This window comes from Felis catus, chromosome B3 (genome assembly GCF_018350175.1).
Source record: "Felis catus isolate Fca126 chromosome B3, F.catus_Fca126_mat1.0, whole genome shotgun sequence".
Lineage (NCBI taxonomy): Eukaryota > Metazoa > Chordata > Mammalia > Carnivora > Felidae > Felis > Felis catus.
In genome coordinates, this window is record NC_058373.1 from 107,894,939 (window position 1) to 107,916,897 (window position 21,959).

Sequence of the window (21,959 nt, forward strand, 5' to 3'; positions counted from 1 at the left end):
ATGTGACTGAAGCTTAAGCCTCAGTGACAAATCTATAATGTAAAATAAATTTAAGTTAATAGTTATGCTCAATTAGAGCTAACATTAAGCACATTTAGAAAGAGGAAGGAAATGCCCCCTCACACACATCCGAACATATACATACAAACCCATCTCTGAGGTAGAAAAGACTGTTTAATCTCTATAGCATGAAAACAGATCCTTGTTTTTTGTTGGAAACTTTTGTCACTTTAAGTCAAAAGCTCTTGGTTCAGAGTAATTTTTTTGAGTATTGATTAATGAGTTTGTATTTTGTGGGGTTTTGTTTTGTTTTGTGATCGCTTTGGTTTTTATACCTTTTAGCAGTCAGAATCCAGGGTTAGTGTTCCTGGAATTTTAAATTACGAATAGAGTCTTATCTAAACCAGAGACCCTAAGCTGGCTGTTGACACGATGCCTACAAATGTGCCATCACAACGCTCGTCTTCAGAAGCAGGCTTCTGCTGCACTTCCTTATTGAACAAATCAGAAGCTCTGGCATCTTTGAACCCGTTTTCTGCCCTTGCAGTAGGTCTGAACACCCGAGGTAGCTGCCATCCTCCTCTCCTTGCGGTTTACCTGACCTACAAGGTCTGTCACTATTTCATGTCACACTGTTCTGCCTCCCTCCTTTATGTGACCTGCCTGCCCCTTTGGGCTTTTGTGGTGACAACCTGTGACCTCAACTAACGTTCTTAATGGAAACTTGTTTGGTAATTTCACTAAATGTTTTCCACCAAGGAAACATTAACTCCCACTCAACCAGCCTTCGATTGCTCGCTCTCTCTCTTTCTCTTTCTCTCTCTCTCTCTTTCTCTCTCTCTCTCTCTCTCTCTCTTTCTCTCTCTCCCCGCCTCGCTCTCTCTCACATGCACACAATATTGATATATGTGCCACATATTATGGTTAAGAGTATGGACTCTGGCATTCAATCTCATCACCGACTAGATGTGTCAACCTAGTTAAGTTATATAATCTATCAGTGTCTCCTTATTTGTAACATAAAGATAAGGGGTTTTTTTTGCTTGTATAATAAACTTCTATATAGCACTTAAAGCACCAGGCACTATTCTAAGCATTTTACATGATCAACTCTCTTTATCTTCATGATAACCCTATGAAGTAGGTACTGCGATCTTTATCACCCTTTATAGATGAGGAAACCGTGGTCCAAAGGAGTTAACAACATGCCCCAAATCATGCCTAGGCCATCTGGTGTCAGGGTCTGTTCTCTGAGCCTTCCTGTTATGTGTGCTGCCTCACATGACTCTTGTGAGGATTAAATGAGATGCTATATGTCAGCAGCTTGGCTCAGTGCCTGGCACAACCTCTGAGCTTAATAAAATAATAAAATGGGTTCTCTGTTAAATGACAATGATGATATCACCATCCAGAGAAGATATTTAGGGAGAGACCAAGAGGGTAGCTGTGGGCCTGACGGGTCTCTTGTGGCAGCACTTCTGTCCCCCCCCCCCCCCATTGGACTCCAGGGGGGTGATGTGGGCACAGGGAAGAGGAAGGCAGCTGCAGTGGACTCCTCTGTTTGCTTCACTACCTGCGCATCTTTATGCGGATGGGGGTGAGAATGCCAAAGAAAGTGGTGGAGTGACGCTTCAAGCTGAGACTCAGTCACACAAGCAGACGAGGACCCGGGTTTGCCATAGGGGGAGGTGGTACAGGGAGGATCGCCGATACCCACCTGTGTGTGTCACTGGAGCATTCGAATCAGGTGACTTCCTCTGTGTCTCGTGGTAACAGACAAGCGCTCAGAAATCACCTCACCTTTGCCTCTTCTCTGAAATTGTATTTTTCATACAGGAGCAGAGGATGACATGCGTTTGTTTTCCTTAAGTACTATGCTTAGAGGAGCATCATTGCTGAAATATTTTGACTGATGATAACTTTTTTTTTCTCTATTGTCTTGAACAGGGGAGTATTTGGGAAACAGGGTTATCAATGTCAAGGTAAGAAAACACTTTTGAAACCCATATTTAATCTTGTTCCTGTGTTAAAAACTGATTATGCTAAGAGGAAACAGGATACATTTCATTAATACTGTGATAAATAACTCAGCAGGTCAGGTGAGACCCCTACAGAATTACTGCTTTTTAGTTGTGGTTTAAACCTTGGCTACATTTTAGACGGCATAGAGGGGGCATTTTTATTTCTAAAGCCCAGATACCTAATAGAGTTTAATTGTTTAGAATTTTGTCTCTGCAATAACATGAAAGCACTACAGGTAATGCCATTTTGTGAGCAGTGCCCTTGAATCCCGAAGCTAAATTGTTGTCTTTTCCAACCCCAGTGTTAATAGAGGTGAGAAGTGGCACAGCATTGCCTGTTTACCTGCAGAGGGAATAGAAACTATTATCCCAGCTCCTTTTTCATTTTCTAACTCCAAAAAGAAGAAAGAAAAAAGAAAATGTGAGAATTGTTGAAAGTTAGAGAGAAACAAGTGAAAGAAGGCTCTTACTTAGATTTGGCCAGACTGGATTGATTTGTCTATTGGGCCCTTTCTTGTTGTTGGCTTGAACATCATTACACAGTATATATGTATGGTACCTCTTTTCTTGATTTGTACTCTACAGATGATTGGTAAAATAGTGCTACATATCCTGGAGTGGTAGCCTCCATGGTAATAAGGAAATTCTGCCTTCTCTTCTGGAGAAGGTGAGGTAGAACATTATTTCCCTTAGAATGGCGTAGGACACACTCTTGGATGTAGTTTTCATTTTCACATGTAAGCAATTCTGCATTTTCAAATTTGGAAAACAATACTGTTATGGCAACAATAATTGACTTTATGCTGTTAATCTCAGACTCAGGTGACAGCATAGTTCACAGGTGAGAATTGATGTCACCTTTTGGCACCTCTCCAGCACAGGGACATGCCCTTTAGTCACCTCTGGTCATTCTTCTGCATAGTGCCAGGATATTTGATGGGCTGACTTTTAGTGGGCTGCCTGTTGTTGAAAGAGCAGGAAAGACCATTGGTCAGGAGAAATGTTCACATCTTGTTAAGGGGCATAAAACCAAATGCCTGGTTGAGAAGGGTACACCATGCTAACATTAGTCAAATGAAATAGACGAAACAGATTTCGGAACAAAGAAAAATTTCAGGGATAAGGAGAGGAATTATGTAATGATAAAGGGATCCATTTTTCTTTTTCTTTAATATGAAATTTATTGTCAAATTGGTTTCCATACAACACCCAGTGCTCATCCCAACAGGTGCCCTCCTCAATGCCCATCACCCACTTTCTCCTCCCTCCCACCCCCCATCAACCCTCAGTTTATCCTCAGTTTTTAAGAGTCTCTAATGGTTTACCTCCCTCCCTCTCTAACTTTTTTTTCCCCTTCCCCTCCCCCATGGTCTTCTGTTAAGTTTCTCAGGATCCACATAAGAGTGAAAACATATGGTATCTGTCTTTGTCTGTATGACTTATTTCACTTAGCATCACACTCTCCAGTTCCATCCACGTTGCTACAAAAGGCCATATTTCATTCTTTCTCATTGCCAAGTAGTATTCCATTGTATATATAAACCACAACTTCTTTATCCATTCATCAGTTGATGGACATTTAGCCTCTTTCCATAATTTGGCTATTGTTGAGAGTGCTGCTATAAACATTGGGATACAAGTGCCCCTATGCATCAGCACTCCTGTATCCCTTGGGTAAATTCCTAGCAGTGCTATTGCTGGGTCATAGGGTAGATCTATTTTTAATATTTTAAGGAACCTCCACTCTGTTTTCCAGAGTGGCTACACCAGTTTGCATTCCCACCAACAGTGCGAGAAGGTTCCCGTTTCAAGAGGGATCCATTTTTCAAGAAGACGTAATAATCTTTAACATATAGGCACCTGCAACAGAGTAATCAAAATACATGAGGCAAAAACTCATAGAACTGCAAGGATATATAGACGAATCCACTATTACAGTGGGGTGACTTCAATATCTCAGTAACTGAGGTCCAGCAGACAGAAATTCTGTAAGGATATTACAATTTGATCAAATTGACATTTATAGACTACCCCACCTAACAACAGCAGAATATACATTCTTAAGCTCACAAGGAATATTAATATAGACCACATTCTGGCCTATGATGTAAGTCTTAACAAATTGAAGAGAATAGAAATCATAAAAAGTATTTTTTCAGAGCACAGTGGAATTAATGCACACATGAATCAGAAACCTAGCTGGAAAGCCCCCCCACACACACACACATATTTGGAGATTAAACAACACATTCAAAATAACACATGGGTAAAAGACTCAAGAAAAATAAAAACTGTTGTGAAATAAATGAAAATACAGTTTATGAAAATTTGTGGGATACAGCAAAAACAGTACTCAGAGGAAAATTTATACCGTTAAATGCATTTATTAGGAAAGAAGGATCTAAAACCAGTAATCTAGGTTTTCATCTTAGGAAGCTAGAAAAAGGAGAGAAGCTTCAAGTGAGCAGAGGAAGAGAAATAATACAATTAAAGCAGAAATCAGTAAAATTGAAATTAGGAAACCAATAGAGAAAATCCACCAAATAAAAAGCTGGTTCTTTGAAAAGGTCAATAAAATTGATAAACCTCTAGCCAAGCTAATGGATAAAAAACAAGCAAACCTCAGATTCCTCAGAATGTAGGTTTTGTCTTGGTGAGGGATGGTTTTGAGATCCCCTCATATAAAAGGATCAGTTCTCTGGGAACTTTCAATTTGGTTCTCCTGCAAATTCAGTCTGATGAAAACTAGATTTTTTTTTTAAGTATATTGCTATTTGCTGACATGTCATCTGTATTTATGTATTTAATCCTAAAAACCTCCACATGCCCTGAAAGATCTTAAAAATAACATGTATATTCATACTGCTCCATTGCAGATTGTTCATCTTTTAATGGCAAACTGAATTCTGTCTGCACTGTGTCAGTATCCAGATGAAAATGGAAAAAAAAAGTTATTCAGAAGTTCTAAGTGTTTAAATAGTTGACTGAGTCATCCTGCAAATATTTGATGAGTGTCTACTTTGAGACATCATGCTGCCCAGGAATTCTAAGGGTGATAGAGGCTATATGTGGAAGATTTGAAATGACAAGCAAGCTAAGGGTTGTAGAGATTTGAGGAGACAGAGATGGTTTAGTCTCTCTAGAAGGGGAGCCAGGGATAGTATATTTTAACGGAAGAGACATTTTTTAAGTCGTTGTCTTGATACAAACTTAAGATTTAGTTAGGCGGTAGGCAAAGAGGATGTCCTAGGGATTAAGCAGGACACGGTCAGTGTGCAGGGAGGGCGAAACCTGCTCCAGGAAGAGCAGCTAGTCTAGTTTCTATTGGAACAAAGAGCTCCCATAGAAGAAAGGTAACAAGTAAGCTTGGCTAGCTTCTGGAGGGCCTGACACTTGGCCGGGAAATTTGAACTCTACTCATGGGCAGTGAGAAGCCATTGAAGGTTTAGATCATGGGGCAAGGTGACCAGAATTATACTGTGAGAGGACTCCTGTGGGGGTGAGTGTGGGATCAAAGCCAGAAAGGACGAAATAAGCTCAGGGCTTGAGTGCAAATAGTTTGAGTGTGAGCAAAGGCATGAGTTAGGTTGATAGTAAAGACGGTGGGAAGGACGGTGTGCTGGCTGCCATCATGTGGGCCAGACACCCACATCAAGTCAGCTTGCAGCCCTTGTTGACTGGTAGACCTTCAGCCTCCGATGAATGTGTAATTGTGGGCTTAATTTCCTAGTGTGCACCTGTGTCGTCCATAAGCGCTGCCATCACCTAATTGTTACGGCCTGCACTTGCCAAAATAATATTAACAAAGTGGATTCAAAGGTAAGAAGATAGCAGTTTGCTAATTAAGTGCCTGCACAAGCTCACGTGCATGCTTCTCGCTCTCTCTCTTTTTTTTCTCACTCCCTCCTCTTTCCACTTCCCTTCCATGCTCTTTGAAGCTGATGGTGGTATCAGAATTGAATTCTCTCTTTTTTATATTATGGTATTTTTAATTCTATGCTTGTGTAGTCTGACCTGTCCTTGAGTTGATCCCACTTACTGATCAGCTGGTTACAAGCTCTCAGGATCAATTTTGCTAATTCGGAGAGAGTTTTTGGAGGACTGACCGAAAAGATCCCTGAGTTTGGCATCACATGACCAGGAGTTGATGTGGAATCCAGCCTCTGCTAGTTAGCTTCTCTCGTAGCTCAGTCTTAAAAATGGGATTCATATTTCCTTCACACAGTTTTTGTGAGTGTTAAGCAGGATAGAATTGATGTGATGAGTATTTGTTAACCGTAAATTGTGCTTTCTCAATAAGGCGACCATTAGCCTCCTCCATTGTCTTCCCAAATATCAGGGAGGATGCATTTCTGTATATAAATGCCTGATCCTCATTCTTGTAACTTGTATTGTGTTCAGCTAGGGTAGGCACATTCCAGATTCTGGAGCTAGAAAGCAGATGGAATATTGCTGACGATCAGCGGATTTACAGATGCACTGGAGAGTCTGACTTTGAAACTCAATGATGCCCTACAGCACACATATAGCACATATATCACCCATTAGCACATATAGCACACCCATAGTACACATACAGCATGTGCCTGGTCTGATTATTTGCTGGAATCAGTTTGTGAGATTAAAGCAGGACCTCTGCCCTCAGATTGTCACAACACAAATGCCAGGCAAAGGCTGGAAGGGCTGAGGAAGCCACTTGAATGTCCCCTGGAATGAATCCCTTCTTCAGTTCCATGCTCCCTGGGTGCTGCCTTCTCCCCTCTGCCCCCCACAATATCTGGAAAAACTCCTGGTAATAACAAGTGGATATAGTCTATAAAAGACCTGTTTAATCCTGAAGCTAAGAGGCTCTAGGAAATAGATATGGGTGTGGGGGAGTTGGCAGGGAGAGATATACAGCCTGAATATAAAAGATGATAAAATGGTTTTAATTTCTACTTATCTTCCCAAAGGGTGAACAATCTAATGCTCACTACACCCTTTCTGTTGAGTCTTATTCATTAGAAAATGTGCACAGTCTGGTGAGTAAGGCCTGAGTACAGTGAAATGATATACCCAGCTCAGGTGTCACGGTAACGCTTTGCATTTGGGGGGCTCCTGTTACATCTGCATGAAAGGTGTTGGCCTGGAATGCTAGCTCCTGTCCTTCTGTTCCCTTTTTACAGATTGCTGAACAGAGGTTCGGAATCAACATCCCGCACAAATTCAGCGTCCACAACTACAAAGTGCCAACGTTCTGCGATCACTGTGGCTCCCTGCTCTGGGGAATAATGAGACAAGGACTTCAGTGTAAAAGTGAGATGCTGGGCTGCCACGTGCCCACTTCATGAGGTCACCGTGCCGCAAGCTTTCGGAATTCTATAGGTTCCGATTCTGACCTAGGACCGGTGGTTTTGGATACTTTGTAAATTAAATCTTACCGGTTCTATATGTATGTGTCCCTTGCCAGGCATGTAAAAAGAGCTACATCTGGTTTTAAGAGTTCCTAACTGTAGATTTAGTCAGTTGTTAAATTCAGTGTTCTGTCTAGCTGGCTGTCATCTGTTTAGTGCCGAGTGCCTGCTAATTGTTGTGTATTTGAAAAAGGGGGGGAATGGGATCTTGGTCAGAAATAGAAGACAGTAGGAGGCAAGGTGCCCAAAAAAGAGAGGCTTGAGTTATGAGTAAGAACAGGCAGGAGAGTAGGTCTAGTGCCTTTACCAGAAATAAGCAAGAATTGAGTAAAAGCACAAACAGAGCTGCCCTGAGTCTTCTCGAAGAGACTGATAGAGATTGGAGAGGTATGGGGTGTGAAGGATGCTTAAACTTCAGCCACGGACTTGCACCTCACTAACTATGCCCAGTGGAGCCCGAGTTTGGAGCTTTTGCTGTAGCAAAGGGTCTGGGATTAAGGACTGATTCCTGTCCTGCGAGGAGTTGGGAAGCTGTTGGCCTTGAGTTATCTCCCACTGGGTGTTGCTGTAACAATATGGCCATCCTGGGATGCAGTCCCATGCTGAAATACAAGTGAATGTCAGCCTTAAGCTTTAGATAAATCCTGAGTGACTGGGAGAGGCAGAGTTGGTATCATTGCAGCTGGACGACTTCCATCTATTGCCTGGACTTACAAAGCCCGCTTCTGTCGACAGAAAGGGACTAGTCACTTGTCTTTACGAAAGACAAATTCTGTAATCTCATTAGAACTTCACTTAATAATTCTTTTTTCCTAGATATATTAAATAATTAGTTTTGAACCAAAACAGCAACCAGCTCATGTGTAGCTTCAGTTCTGGTCTTGCTGGGTCTTAACCTGGAAGGTCTCCCCCGGTGTGGGTTTCCAGTGCAAAAGTCACTTTCTGCTTTTGTATGGTTGTTGCTGACAACGCAGAGCCATGCGTGGGGCTCATCTGCATTGTCCTTGCCCCCTGAGGCCGGAGGGTAGCGCACCTGTAGCGATCCATCGCCTATAATTTTTGCTTTTCTTGTCACCTGGTTCTTCAGAAAGGGCACGTGAAGCTAATGAGGCTTCAGCCTCAGGCTCCCTCCCTTGCAAAGGTGTCTTCCAGAGCTCCTCTCGATTGGATATTCTTTTTCGTAAAGAGGGGCACCCTAAATTACACAAATGCAGACCCCACAAAACCGGGATCTGTGCACGCTTCCAAAGATAGGTGGACGCTCCAGGCATCTGCTCCTTGCTGTTCCATTCCTACCTCCCATCAGCAGTGCCCATGGAAAGAAACTGACGGAACTTTCTTTCTGCTGATTAAACCTTGGGTCCTTCATCCTCCTGAGTCAGTTTCCTGTGCACCAGGAACTTAGCTTGCTTCTGTCCTCTTCCAACTGCCATTTACTTTGACCTTTAAAAAAGTTGCTTTTCTCCCCCACGAAGGAGTTAGAACCACAGGCTGAAAGTGCCGAGAAGCACAGCCCCCACAGGATGCCGTGTCCTGTGCTGCGAGGGCTACCCAACCACAACAGTACTCGGAAAGAAAGCTTTACTTAGAGGTTTTTCTCTCAGAAACACCATCTCCATCCTGTTTGAACAGTGCTCTATAATGTGGCCTTTAGATTGCTGCCTTTTATTGAGCAATACAAAGAAAAGCATAAAGTCCGTTGGCATGATTCCTTGTGAGTTCCTTGAATTGTCACTGTGATGAACATTTTGATTTCTGTATTGAATCATGCTTGTCAATCGGCCATGCCTAGTACACATGATTTAGGTGAATGTCTTTCATCAAGTCACAGTGGAAAGAAATGGATTTGAAATTTATTTTTCATTCAGTGTGCCAGAGTTTCCGTTTCTGCACAAAGCAGACACAGATAAAGTGTCAGGGATTGTTTTGAGCGCAAGTTCAGGTTTATGAGAAGATGGCGTTGCTCAGCCCGTAGAATTCCTCTGTCATCATCTTTCAGGTTGTTAAAGTTGTTTTTTGCGGCACGTGTTGGCTTGGCTCCTTCCTGAATGTGGATTCCCTTCTCCTCTCCCTTCTAGTATGTAAGATGAATGTCCACATTCGATGCCAGGCAAACGTGGCCCCTAACTGTGGGGTGAACGCAGTGGAGCTCGCCAAGACCCTGGCCGGGATGGGCCTCCAGCCCGGAAATATTTCTCCAACCTCGGTGAGACTTTGCTTTTTTCACTGTATTGTAATTTAGAAGTTGCTCAGATGCAGTGAGTCCGAATGAGGGAATGTGGCGTAATCAAAGTTCCTAATGTCAGCAAACATATTTGCAGATTTATTGTATTTTTAAAGAGCATTTTGGTCCACAAAAAGAAGATTCTTTATACAATTATCTGACAAGAAATGACAAGCAGGAAGCAGAAGGATTTTTTTTTTTTTTTTTTTGTAATTAGCTTCCTGTCAGTGTGGTCTGATGAAACCCTGGAATCCAGGGCCCTGGGTTATCCTCTTAACTCTCAGCTGGGGCCCTGGCGGCACAGTTGACCAGCAACTGTGGGCCTCAGCTTCCTCTTCTCTAAAGGGGTTGAACTTGAAGATTCTCCACCGCGCTGGAGTCTAGCTGTTCTGCAGGTTTTGTTTATGGATTGTGAATTTATCTCTCAAACTCAGCGACAAACAGGAGTTCCTTCCTCTCGGCTCTTGGGAGTGGGTGGAGTTGGTCAGTTGCTGTGGACATGTTTTGTCTTGCAGCCTCCCTGAGTGACCTCCTTGCTATTGACCGTTAGAGCCTCGACCACTTCCCAGGCCCAAGTGCTTTTGCTGCCTTCCTGGCTGGGTCTACAGACTGCTGGGAAAGAGCCGTGGCTACTGCTGTGGTTTGTGAAAGGTGTAGCTTGATATCCGGTTTAGGAAAACTCTAGAGTTAACTGTTAAATATCTCTGGGTGCTTAGGAAGAGAAGCACAATCACAGTCAAGTTCTTGGTTATCCAGAAAATGTCCGTACTCACCATCCCATTTCCTTATTACTAGTAGATTAGGGCCTTGGACAGACATTGTATTCCTTTATTTCAGGAAAGCATTAGCAAAGTCTAATGTCTAGCTCATGGAGAGACAGGCAGGATGCTAATACCATGAGGAGTATTTCTAATGCATGAGACAGCTGTTCCCGAAGGGCATAGGTTAAGGATTTCAGCTTGCACCAGGGCTCCTAAAATGTAATGAGAATAAGGTAGACCATGTGGCAAAACCTCTTGAGTGGGCAGTGTCATTTGTCATTTGAACCAAGTATCTTTGATATTCTATTTGAAAGTGGAAAAAACAAAATTACCTGTTGTTTGACAGCAAAGCATGAAAAGAACCTTAAGTCTATCAAAAGAGAAGAATGGGTTAAAAAAAAAAAAAGATTGAGAAATACTGGCTTAGAGTTTTCTGGCCAGTACCAGCCCAACCAGGAGAAGTATTTAAGTGGAGGAAGTGAGATTCATGCTGGTAAAATTTTTCTGTCTTTGAAATATTTATGAGCAGAGACCTGGAGGAGAAACTATTAAAAACAATTGGATTTTTCAGTCTATCCATTTGATAATCTGTAATCACTGTTTTACTGGGGCGAGTAAGTAAAATCCTTGTAGCTTCAAGCAGTTGCACAGTTGTTTGTTGGAAACGTTGCTTCGAAGTCGCTCCAGATGAGCTGGGGTTTTTTAGCTAAATAGGTCAAAAGCTACAGAGTGTTAGACTTCTCATCTGGTGTCTGGTGGCAGCTTATCTTATAAGTGTCCCGAGATGGACACCTGTGTGTCACTTTGCCTTTAGGTAGCTTCCTCTCTGTGGCAGGGCTTGTTCCTGGGGCTGAGTTACCCACTGAGGAGGCCACACCTATTTCTGGTTCAATATGGTGACAGTGGAGCTCTCAATGTGCTGGTGGTCAGCTTTTGTAGAGGGCAAGTTGGCTGTGTATCAGAAGTCTTCCAAATTAACATTTGGGCCCTAAAGATTCCATTTCTGGAAAGTCATCTTAAGAAAATAGATGATGATCGTGATCATGACGATAATAACAGCAGCTCAGCTTGTGTTTGTTTTTTTTTTAATTTTTTTTTAACGTTTTTATTTATTTTTGGGACAGAGAGAGACAGAGCATGAACGGGGGAGGAGCAGAGAGAGAGGGAGACACAGAATCGGAAACAGGCTCCAGGCTCTGAGCCATCAGCCCAGAGCCTGACGCGGGGCTCGAACTCACGGACGGCAAGATCGTGACCTGGCTGAAGTCGGACGCTTAACCGACTGCGCCACCTAGGCGCCCCTCAGCTTGTGTTTTAAAGAGGCTGGGCACCGATCTAAGTGCTTTATACACATTTATTCATTTCTCATAATAATTTGCATTCCAGTAGCAGGGGAATTAATGAATAAACTGTGATGCATCCATAAAACAGAATATCGAACAGCCCTTAAAACTCGTGTTCTTGAAGGATATAGAAAATACACATGACAAAGTGTTAAATAAAAATGTGTGTTATGAAACAACAATTTTATTATATTTTTAAAAACTAATCAAGTGTAAAGAAAGATAGGTATGTGTGTATGTGTAATTGCTTTTATTTTTTATTTTTGGAGGGGGGAGCTAATGAAATTAGCGGTGTTTAAAATTTTATCCTTCATTATTCTAGTTTTACATTAATTTTTATTTCTCTTATGTAATCTTAAATACTGTGTAATAAATATTGCTTCGTTCATTCACATCCTGGTGCGGATCCTCTGAGCAACTGTGAAAACCACTCTTTGAATGAAATGGACACCAGGTGGCGCTCTTGGATCCTGAGCATCCTCTAGAAAGCCGTCACACCAGACTAAGGCGTTTGTGCTTCATACACTCCCATTCGGGCTCAAACTGAAACTCTCAGTGGCTTAGATATATTTTTAAGTTATTCTTTCCTAAATATAGTCAGCACACATCGGGAGCTGGTACTGAAGTAGTTTCGCATGGCAGAACCTGATAACGTGTCAAGCTGAATTGATCTTTCCCCACCTGTTGTGTCGAGGGTTGAGGCAGCCAGTAACGTCTTCTGCATCCGTAAATGCTTCATGCACCTGCCACCATTTCTGATTCCATGTTTTCCTACTCTTCCTTGCAGAAGCTCGTTTCCAGGTCGACTCTAAGACGACAGGGAAGGGAAAGCACCAAAGAAGGAAATGGGATCGGGGTTAACTCTTCCAGCCGACTTGGTATCGACAACTTTGAGTTCATCCGAGTGTTGGGGAAGGGGAGTTTCGGGAAGGTGAGTCATGACTTTAGGTGTCCGGGTTAAAGGAAGCATGTTTGGGTGTGCGTGTGTGTATACACACGCATACTTCCCAAGTGCCGGGAAGTGTGTGTTCCCACATCCTCAGAGCCTCAAGAGTTCTCACGCCTGTGCTCCATCCTCCCGCCCTGCCGTAGGTGATGCTGGCAAGAATAAAAGAAACCGGAGACCTCTACGCCGTGAAGGTGTTGAAGAAGGATGTGATCCTGCAGGATGACGATGTGGAATGCACAATGACGGAAAAAAGGATCCTGTCCTTGGCTCGCAATCACCCCTTCCTCACTCAGTTGTTCTGCTGCTTTCAAACGCCTGTAAGTAGGACTCACACGCATCACCTCAATGCCCTCCTTTCTTAAAGAGTTCAGATGTTAAAGGTTTCATAAAGAAGTGCATCAGACTTTAGAAGGATGAACTCCCATTCTAGGCTCTGTGAAGGAGCTTGGGTTTTAGTTCTGAGAGCAAATGGAAGAAATTTAGCAGACGAATGACAGATCAGGTTGTATTTTTTAAGTATAAAAAAGATAACTTTCTGCAATTGGTAATAGAAGCATCCTTTAATTATCTGTATCCTTCCTCTGAAGGAAACTGTTATTACTGATTTCATTATGTACCTTTCCAGAGAATTTATTGCACAGGAAAGCATACACCCACACTACATATATGTATCTGTATTTTTTAAAAACACAAATGGTAAGGATACTTTGTTCACTGGGAGATCATGACATGAGCCAAAGTTGGATGATTAACCTGCTGAGCCACCCACGTGCCCTCCCAGCTGCCTTATTTTTAAAATAACTGCAGAGTGGGGCACTTGGGTGGCTCAGTGGGTTACATGTCTGACTTGGGCTCAGGTCATGATCTCAGTGTTCGTGAGTTCGAGCCCCGCATCGGGCTCTGTGCTGACAGTTCAGAGCCTGGAGCCTGCTTCAGATTCTGCATCTCCCTCTCTCTCTGCCCTTCCCTGCTCACACTGTTTCTCTCTCGAAAATAAAAAAACATTAAAAAAAATTTTTTTTAAATAGTTGCATAGTATCCCAAGACCAGGACATAATTTATATAACTTGTTTCCTATTGTTATACATTTAGATTGTGCCTAGCATTTTTATTCCAATCAATGTGGCAGTGAGTCCCCTTGTACTTTTATCTTTACGTATTGTTCTTTTATTTCTGTATGACATACTGTTAGCAGTGGTATTGTTTGGGCAGTGGTATGTGCATTTAAAATTTTGACTGAGTCCAATTGGCCTTCTTCCCCCTAGCAGTTCAAGATAGCTAACATTTTAACACCTATATACCAGGCACTGTTCTAAGTGTCTATGAACATGGTCTCACTTAATCCTTAGAGTAGCCCTGTGAAGTGAGTTCTGTTAACACCACTCCCATTTTTCCAGAGAAGGAGACTGAGGCCCAAAGAAATTTAGCTTCCGAGAGATGGAGGTTTTGACACTGGGCAGCCTGACTGTAGAGCCCAGGCTCTTGTCTCTTGCTTGCCATATTTTTAAATGTACACTTTGAAGCCGTGCGTGAGGCCTCTTTCCCCCGTTGTCCCATCGCACCATGTAGCCTATCATTTTGATGATCAGAGAGATTTACAAAATGGTTTCTTCAGAGTCCTAATTGGCATTTCTGGAACTGTGAGTGAGGCTGAACATTCATTCGCAGATGTGTAAGGATCACTTGCGTTTAAACACGTTGACCCTGTGCAGCCTGGAGGTGGGGGTGGCAGGCAAGCCTAGGAGCTGGGAGACAGGATGTATGAAGAGCGTGTACTCTCATGCCAGCCAAGCATACTGAAAGGAGCTGGGGAGTCGGTTAATGCTCCTTCCGCTCATGGTCTGCGCTCAAGGAGGCCACACCCTCCTCACCTCATGGTCCGTGGTTCCGTAAAACAGCCCTGGAGCCCGCACTGCCCCTGCTGCCCTGCCTGATTCTGGGCTGCCCGTTCCTGGCTTCCTTGGACGCTCCAGTTATGCTCATCCTCTTCGCTTCCTGGAGAAGCCTTGAAATTCTATTTCCTGTGCTCTGTGCTTTGCCTACACAAAGCCCTCCTCACCTCTGCCATCCAGCGATTATCGCAGAGGGGAATAGGGTGACAGCTCAGGCTTGAAAACAGCCTTGTCAAGAAGGATGGTATCATTTGATGGAAACCAGTTGTCTGCCTGCATTTCAGGCTTGAGCCTCAGGCTTCTACCGTGAATCACACAGCCAAACAGGGCTACACTCAGATCATCTTTCCACGGCCTGAGCCAAAGAGTGGATGGTTTTCTATGATATTGAGTTAGATGATCTAAACTGGCTGATAACCTTTGAATCAGACAGTTGACAGGCAGGTAGTGAACTCAGTCTGGTGGGGCAGTGGCCATTATTTAAAGTTACTCTAATGAACGAACAAAGAAGTGTCTCACTCTCAACTCCAGGGGACTTCTGCCTGCCAAAGGAGATCCCTATGATTCTATAGAAGCCGTCAGAAGTCTCACCACAATTAGATGGTGTTATGGTAGAATAGAACAAGAAATAAGCCTGGAAAACACTGAGAGCCCAGTGAAAATAGCATGAAGAGTGCATAGTTTTCTGGAAAAATATAAATTATACAATATAACAAGTTATTGGTGGCCACACCGAATTTCTACAATGTTCAGCAGGTGAAATCTTAAGCATTGGCGGTTTATTTTTCCTAGTGATAGTTTCATGTGTGGCCACGAGGTGGCAGTCGTTACCGCATGGTGATTTTATTTCTCCACCCGAGCTGAGAACCGACACAGGGGGTTAGAATTTGTGTTTTGCAGTAGATGTCTCCAAAGCAAAGGATAAAAGAAATTTTCCCCTGCCCTAAGTCTAGATGATAAAGGAGAGAGGACCGACTTAAAGAAGGAACTGAACTTGCCTCATGCTGAGATAGAGATACACAATTTTTATTTTGCTGTAGTTTATTCCTTCTCTCCAGTTGGCAAGGTATTACACTCCTTACTATGCATGGTATTTATTTGCTGTGTCTGTCAGAAATCCTCAGTAACTATCTCCATTTGCTGTTGAAAAAGATAACTGTAAAGAATAGAAGATGTTAATTACTATAAGGAATTGCAGCAGATTCGTTACATTTTAGCTACTCAGTTTGGCAGGTCATGGCCTCTAAAACGAGATGCTAATCTGTGTGTTATGCTGAACTGTTAGCGTCAGCATTTAGAAGTGAGCCGAGGTGAGGTCCTGGGGTCACATCCCAGCTGTCTACAAAGTATTGTCTCATTATAAAGACCATTAGAGGGGTGCCTGGGAGGCTCAGTCAGTTAAGTGTCCGACTTCATCTCAGGTCATGATCTCACGGTTCGTGGGTTCAAGCCCTGTGTCGGGCTCTGTCCTGACAGCTCAAATTCTGCTTCAGATTCTGTCTCCCTCTCTCTCTGCCCCTCCCCTGCTCACACTCTGTCTCTCTCTCTCTTTCTCAAAAATAAATAAACATTTAAAAAAAATTAAAAGACCCTTAGAGAACTCTTACTCTCTCCTGTCCATCCCTGTGGAATGAGTGTCCCTGGGGCCTAGAGAAAGGGAACAGGAAACTTGCAGAGGCAGAGGGTCGCTTAGACTGTAAGTAAGGAAGACAAGGTTCACCTCTGGGTCAGGCTGACCCTGGAGCTGCCACTGTGCTTTGACCCATCAGCGCACATGTCATTGATTCAGCATCTGCCTAAGCACCTCCTGTCTGCCTTGGCTCCCCTCCAACCTGTTGCTATAGAAGCATCATTGCCCTTGGAAGTGGAAGACCTGAGTTCTTCCAACTTTGTTTTCCTCTGAGTGGCTGAAGTCTACCTGAAAATTCTTTTGAGCTTTAAAGTTCTCATGGTTAAGATGAAAGAAGGATTGTGGTGAGGACCAAAGGAGAGAATGCAGAAATGCTTTGTACATGTGCAGCACTATTCCAAAATGAGTAAGACTCATTGCTGTGATGACTGCCTCCTTCCTTACACCAAAGAAAAATGTCCTGGGGCTTCCCAGGGGCCAGCATAGACCCCATATAGAGGGTATAGTAAACCCCTAATAGTAGGACTTTGGGAGCCACTCTAGTTCTTGGCAAACGCACAAAGGTCAATTTCAAATTGGTAGATAATTTATCAAGTTTGCTTCATAGGATTGTGTGCTCATAAATTACTGCCTTCAATTTTTTTCCTAATACTGCAGGTTACTCACAAATACATAATTAAATTGCCATCATCATACATTGGCGATAGCATAATTCCTAATAGTTTATGAATAATTTGATAATCTAGATCAAAACTCATAAAAGTATTTAAATTTTTTTATTTAATGTTTATTTATTTTTGAGAGAGAGAGACAGAGTGTGAGCGGTGGAGGGGCAGACAGAGAAGGAGACAAAGATTCTGAAGCAAGCCCTAGGCTCTGAGCTGTCAGCATAGAGCCTGATGCGGGGCTCGAACCCACAAACCGCAAGATCATGACCTGAGCTGAAGTCGGACGCTGAACTGACTAAGCAACCCAGGTGCCCCCTCATAAAAATGTTTATACTCTGGGATCTGTTGATTTTATTTCTGAAACTAGCCTAAGCAATAGAAATAAACGTTATATATAAAGACGTTTAATTTTTCAGTGCACCATTTATAATAGGAAAATATTGGAACCAACTTGAGCATTCAGCAACAGTTTACTTAAATAATAAAATACTTAAATGTGATGAAGATTTTTCAGCTGGTAAAGAGATAATGAATAATAAGCAGTTGAATGACAACGTGTCATAAGCACCTAGCATGTATTATTTATTGCTTACGCTTCTTACAACAGCCCTGTAAGATAGGTACCATTATTGTCTTCATTTTGCTGAATGATAAAGTCCTGAGGACTTAAGTCCCTTGCTCAAAATCTAATATAGTAAATGGTGGAGCTAGGAAGTTAGAGCCCAGGAAATAATACAGAATTTATGATGATTGGTAGTGTATATCCACATCAGGATCTGCCCCAGATGGTGAATGGGCAAACCTAGCTCCTCCAAAAAGAGACAGGAAGGAAATTATGTGAAATAAACTACCAGGGATGGAATGAAGGTAGTGACGTGGCGGATGGTTTTTCTTCTTTGTTCTATTTTCTGATTTGGGTAATGTGACTATATTTCTTTAACGTTGAGGGGGGGGGATGGGGGGTAGGGGGATGGGGGGGAGGGCACTGTGGGGGTGCAGGCCTAGTGAACACTGCCTTCCCAGACTCTTCCAGGTTCTATTCCCTTCACACTCCTTTCGTCTTCATCAGTGGCTCTGGTGTCAGCAGCTGAGCATCCTGGCATTTACGGCCCGGAATCCAGGCCTCCCCACCCCCATCCCCAGCTCCCAGGGGCTGTCCACTGGCTCTCCTCCTGGAGCCTCAGCTGAGTGTGAAGGGAGGAAAGAACAAAGACGGGGCAGTAGCAGGAGGGGGAGTGGCAAAGTAAATACTGGTCAGATGCCTTAGCCTTTGTTCAGAGACCCAGTTTATTGAAGCAAAAATTTCCATTTGGAAGACATAAGACACGCTGTGCCCGGTGCCCAAGAACTGCCTGTCCGTCATCCGCAGGACCCGGGCCCAGGTCAGAGAGACAAGCCACAGCAGAGCCTCTCTTTTTGGGATTGCTCCGGTCTGTGTTTGCAACCTGCTGCGTTCAGGGGGGCCACAGGGTGCATGGTCCCTTCCTTCATGAGGACAGAAGCCCAATGCTCTCATTTTCTACCCCCACCCCTCCTTCACTTGTCAGTGTTTCCTCGGGACATCTGGGCTGCCGGGGAGGGCCCAGGGTGTCCGCCTGCACAGGTTATCCACGAAGCAGTGCACCTGGAATGCTGGCAGGGACACAGCTTTGCATAAGAAGCCACTCCTCAAATATTGGTCAACAAAGCAGAAATCCTCCTTCCCAAGGTTAAAGTGTCCGGGAAACTTGTGTGCTACATGCTGTCCGCTTACACAACTGGTGCACAGTGATTTCCATGTACTTAAGTCACCCTTGAAATACGTTATGAAAACTGTCTGGCAACGTGAGTGCTTGGGGACATTATTCTCTCCCTTGCAGTTATACCGTTGTATGAAGTATCAGGAGTGTGTGTGTGAGAGAGAGAGACAGACAGACAGATGAGATAGCAAGATAGTCACGTGGCTCTGGAAGGAATCTTCCAGAATTTTATCAGGCAGGTGGCTCCGCTGCTGCCTTCAGTGTCAGAGCTCTGAGTTCTGCTGGCTTAACTAGTAGTCCCCTTGTTTTTAAGAAGGTCCTTTCATTAGAGTTTTTTTTTCTGTATAAGCCCCTCCACCTGAAAACGTGTTTTTTGTTTTTTTTCTGTCAATGGGCCCATTGGTGCAGAGAGTGACCCTGCAGTTAGCTTTGCGCAAGTGGTGGGCGGGAAGCTGCAGCCTGCCCCAAAGCCCCACGGCCCTGCACGGCCCTGCTCGGCCCTGCACAGCCCCACACCCCTGCATGGTGCTGCAGCCTTGCACAGCCCTGCTCAGCCCCATGGCCTTGCACAGCCTCACAGCCTTGCACAGCCCTGCACAGCCCTGCTCAACCCCACAGCCCTGCACGGCCCTACATAGCCTCACAGCCCTGCACAGCCCCACACAGCCCTGCACAGCCCTGCGCAGCCCTGCTCAACCCCCGCACAGCCCTGACTGCATTCCAGTCTCTCCAGCTCTTTTTCCCTTTCCTGAGTGTTTAGTGGGTATTTGGCGGCGGTCACCAGGCCTGTTTGTCTGCTGATCTGCGGCTAGCAACTGGCCTAAGGGAAGAGAAGGCACACTTGGCCCCAGGAGAAGCATTACCCATGGTGCCCTGAGTTACAGTGACATCCAGACGAGGGGCAGAGACCCTGTGAGGTGAGGAGAGGGGAAGGTGCAGCCAAAAGAGCTAGAAAGGACAAGGGTTCTGAAGAGGCCTCTGTTAATGCCTTCAGAGAGCTGGTCAATTCTTGGAGCCTGGAGGGTCCCAGTTTGGTAGAGGGGGTGGGCGAAGAAGAAATGGAGGCAGCAGCTACTGTTCATTGAGACTTTAGTGTGTGTTCTAGGTGCTCATTCATTACCAGTGCCTGTACAACTGTGCATGTGGGCATTTCATAAATATCTGTTGAATGAAATATCTCATTTAATACCCTCAATAGTCCAGGGTGGTGTAGATACTATTATCTTCATTTTAAAGATCTGGAAACTGAGAGGTCCAGAGAGGTTAAATAATTTGCCCCCAAGCATACTGCAAGCAAGAGTTAGACCATGGATTCTTAACCAGGTCATCTGGCTTAATACTCTATGCCGTTACTTTGAAAATACCTCAGATAGAAATGTCTCCTCCCTGGAATGTGTACAGCTGAGAAGAGTGTCATTAGACAGGAATAAGGGCAGTTTTTCACAATACATAGTTTTGTAACCACCTAAGGATATTTCCCCTTATCTGTTTGGAACTAGGTTTCCTCCTTTCCCTGAGCAATGACGGCCACAAATACTATTTGGTCTGCTTATGGGTCATGTGTTAGAGTTTGCCTTTGGCTCAGATCGAAATAGAAAATGAGCCAGAACATGGTGTTTCCCAGTTGGGCATGTTCCCAGCTTATTAGTAGTGCTCCATCTGGGGACAAAACACACACAGACCATCTCCAGACTCTGGGTTTGTGTGTGTGTGTGTGTGTGGGGGGGGGTTCATTTGCGACCTTTGCTTCTGTCCTCTTGGGCTTTCTGTGGCCAAATGGGGCCATGAAAATGAATGGGGAAATAGGAGAATCTGAAGTTCGTGCTGTTCCTTTGGCTCTCCCTGCTCGGGTAGGACTGCCAGGGGACTTGGTGTGACAGAGGGGTTTGAAAGAGCTGGCGTGCTTCTCAATTCGAGGTCGTTGGGCTGTAACTGGCCTTGTTGTCACTAGCCATCACCCACCTGACGATCTGGAGATCGTGTAGACCTGCCACTTCCATATTCGGTAAGCTGGTTCATGGATTGTGTGTAATTTCCCTCCGTGTATCCAAGACTTGCCCTGTTCACAATGGGCCCTGTGCTTCCCTATGACTGTCCAAGCTTGGTGGTGTTAAGGGCTTTGTTGGACTTTTCCCTGACTGTGACTGGGAACCTGCCAGACTATAGATGCTCTGGCCCCAGCAGGGCCCTGTGTTGAAGCACTGGGCTTGAAGTGCCAGGGTTGGCTTCAAGGAGGAGAATGCGATGGGCCTTTTGCCAAATAGTTCAGTGAAAAGTCTGTCAGCTCAGGATCACGCTGACTGCTAGCAAGAGAAACAGTCCTTTGAATCCTCAGTCTGATTGGGAAGAGAGGATTCACGCACATGGAAAAGCGTACGGTAGAGAGCATGGAGTAAACACAGTCATACTACAAAAGGAAAGGTAGCTGAAGATGAACACTCCAGGGCTCCCAGGTGGCTCAGTCGGTTAAGCGTCTGACTTTGGCTCAGGTCATGATCTCCTGGTTCGTGAGTTCGAGCCCCGCATTGGGCTCTCTGCTGTCAGCACAGAGCCCCTTCGGATACTCTGTTCCCTCTCTCTCTCTACCACTCCCCCTCTCTCTCTCTACCACTCCCCCTCTCTCTACCCCCTCCCCTGCTTGGGTGAGCGCTCTCTCTCTCTCTCTCTCTCTCAAAAATAAACAAACATTAAAAAATTTTGAAAAAGAAAATGAACACTGAACCCCGGTGAAATCTTTCCTACGTCCTGCCAATCTTTCCTCAGAAATGTAACCAGAATGGCTACAAGGCTAAGTAACTAGCATCTGAGCTGTAAGCAACACCCAGGGGCCGCCTGCAGGTGTTTCCCTCAGAAGTTGGATTGAGTCCTACCAAGACTGGGGCATTCAGGCCAAGGCCTAAAGCTACACTCGTGAGTGGCTGGGGGGCGTCCACCCCGCCCTGATGATAGAACTGTGCACCATGAAAACCTGACCGCGGCTCACACGCAAACCATAGACTGCAATATATTCTAATTTTGAAACACTTGAGTTTTCTGTAACTACTTCATCACTCGTAAGTGCCCAGCTGTGTCCCTCTTCCCTCAGTCCAACAACTGCCTATCCAGGGCCTCCCAAGACAGAATCAGCCTTGTCTGTGCGTATAATCTTAGCTCAACTGCAAGTGTACCGAATTGCTGCTGGCCGGTGAGGCTAGAAGGTGTTTATTCAATCAGCAAATGTGCACTGAGTGCCTTCAAGGTTTCAGGCTCTGCTGTTAGCCCTGAGGATGCCAGCAGTGAACAAAACAGACAACACGCAACTCTCCCCTCATGATGCTGAGGTTCTCCTGGGGAGTCCGT

The 21,959-nt window shown here is 44.4% G+C and overlaps 1 protein-coding gene across 4 annotated transcripts in view; it reads left to right on the forward strand.

Moving 5' to 3' along the window:
* Positions 1–21,959, forward strand: part of PRKCH (protein kinase C eta) — a 233,057-nt gene that overhangs the window by 122,755 nt on the left and 88,343 nt on the right. For all 4 annotated transcript variants that reach the window (XM_045060022.1, XM_045060023.1, XM_003987712.6 and 1 more), the window contains exons 4-9: positions 1,948–1,982; positions 5,752–5,840; positions 7,187–7,316; positions 9,493–9,620; positions 12,530–12,673; positions 12,835–13,008. In XM_045060022.1, the coding sequence (XP_044915957.1) occupies positions 1,948–1,982; positions 5,752–5,840; positions 7,187–7,316; positions 9,493–9,620; positions 12,530–12,673; positions 12,835–13,008 (700 nt within the window). The remainder of the gene's footprint in view (positions 1–1,947; positions 1,983–5,751; positions 5,841–7,186; positions 7,317–9,492; positions 9,621–12,529; positions 12,674–12,834; positions 13,009–21,959) is intronic.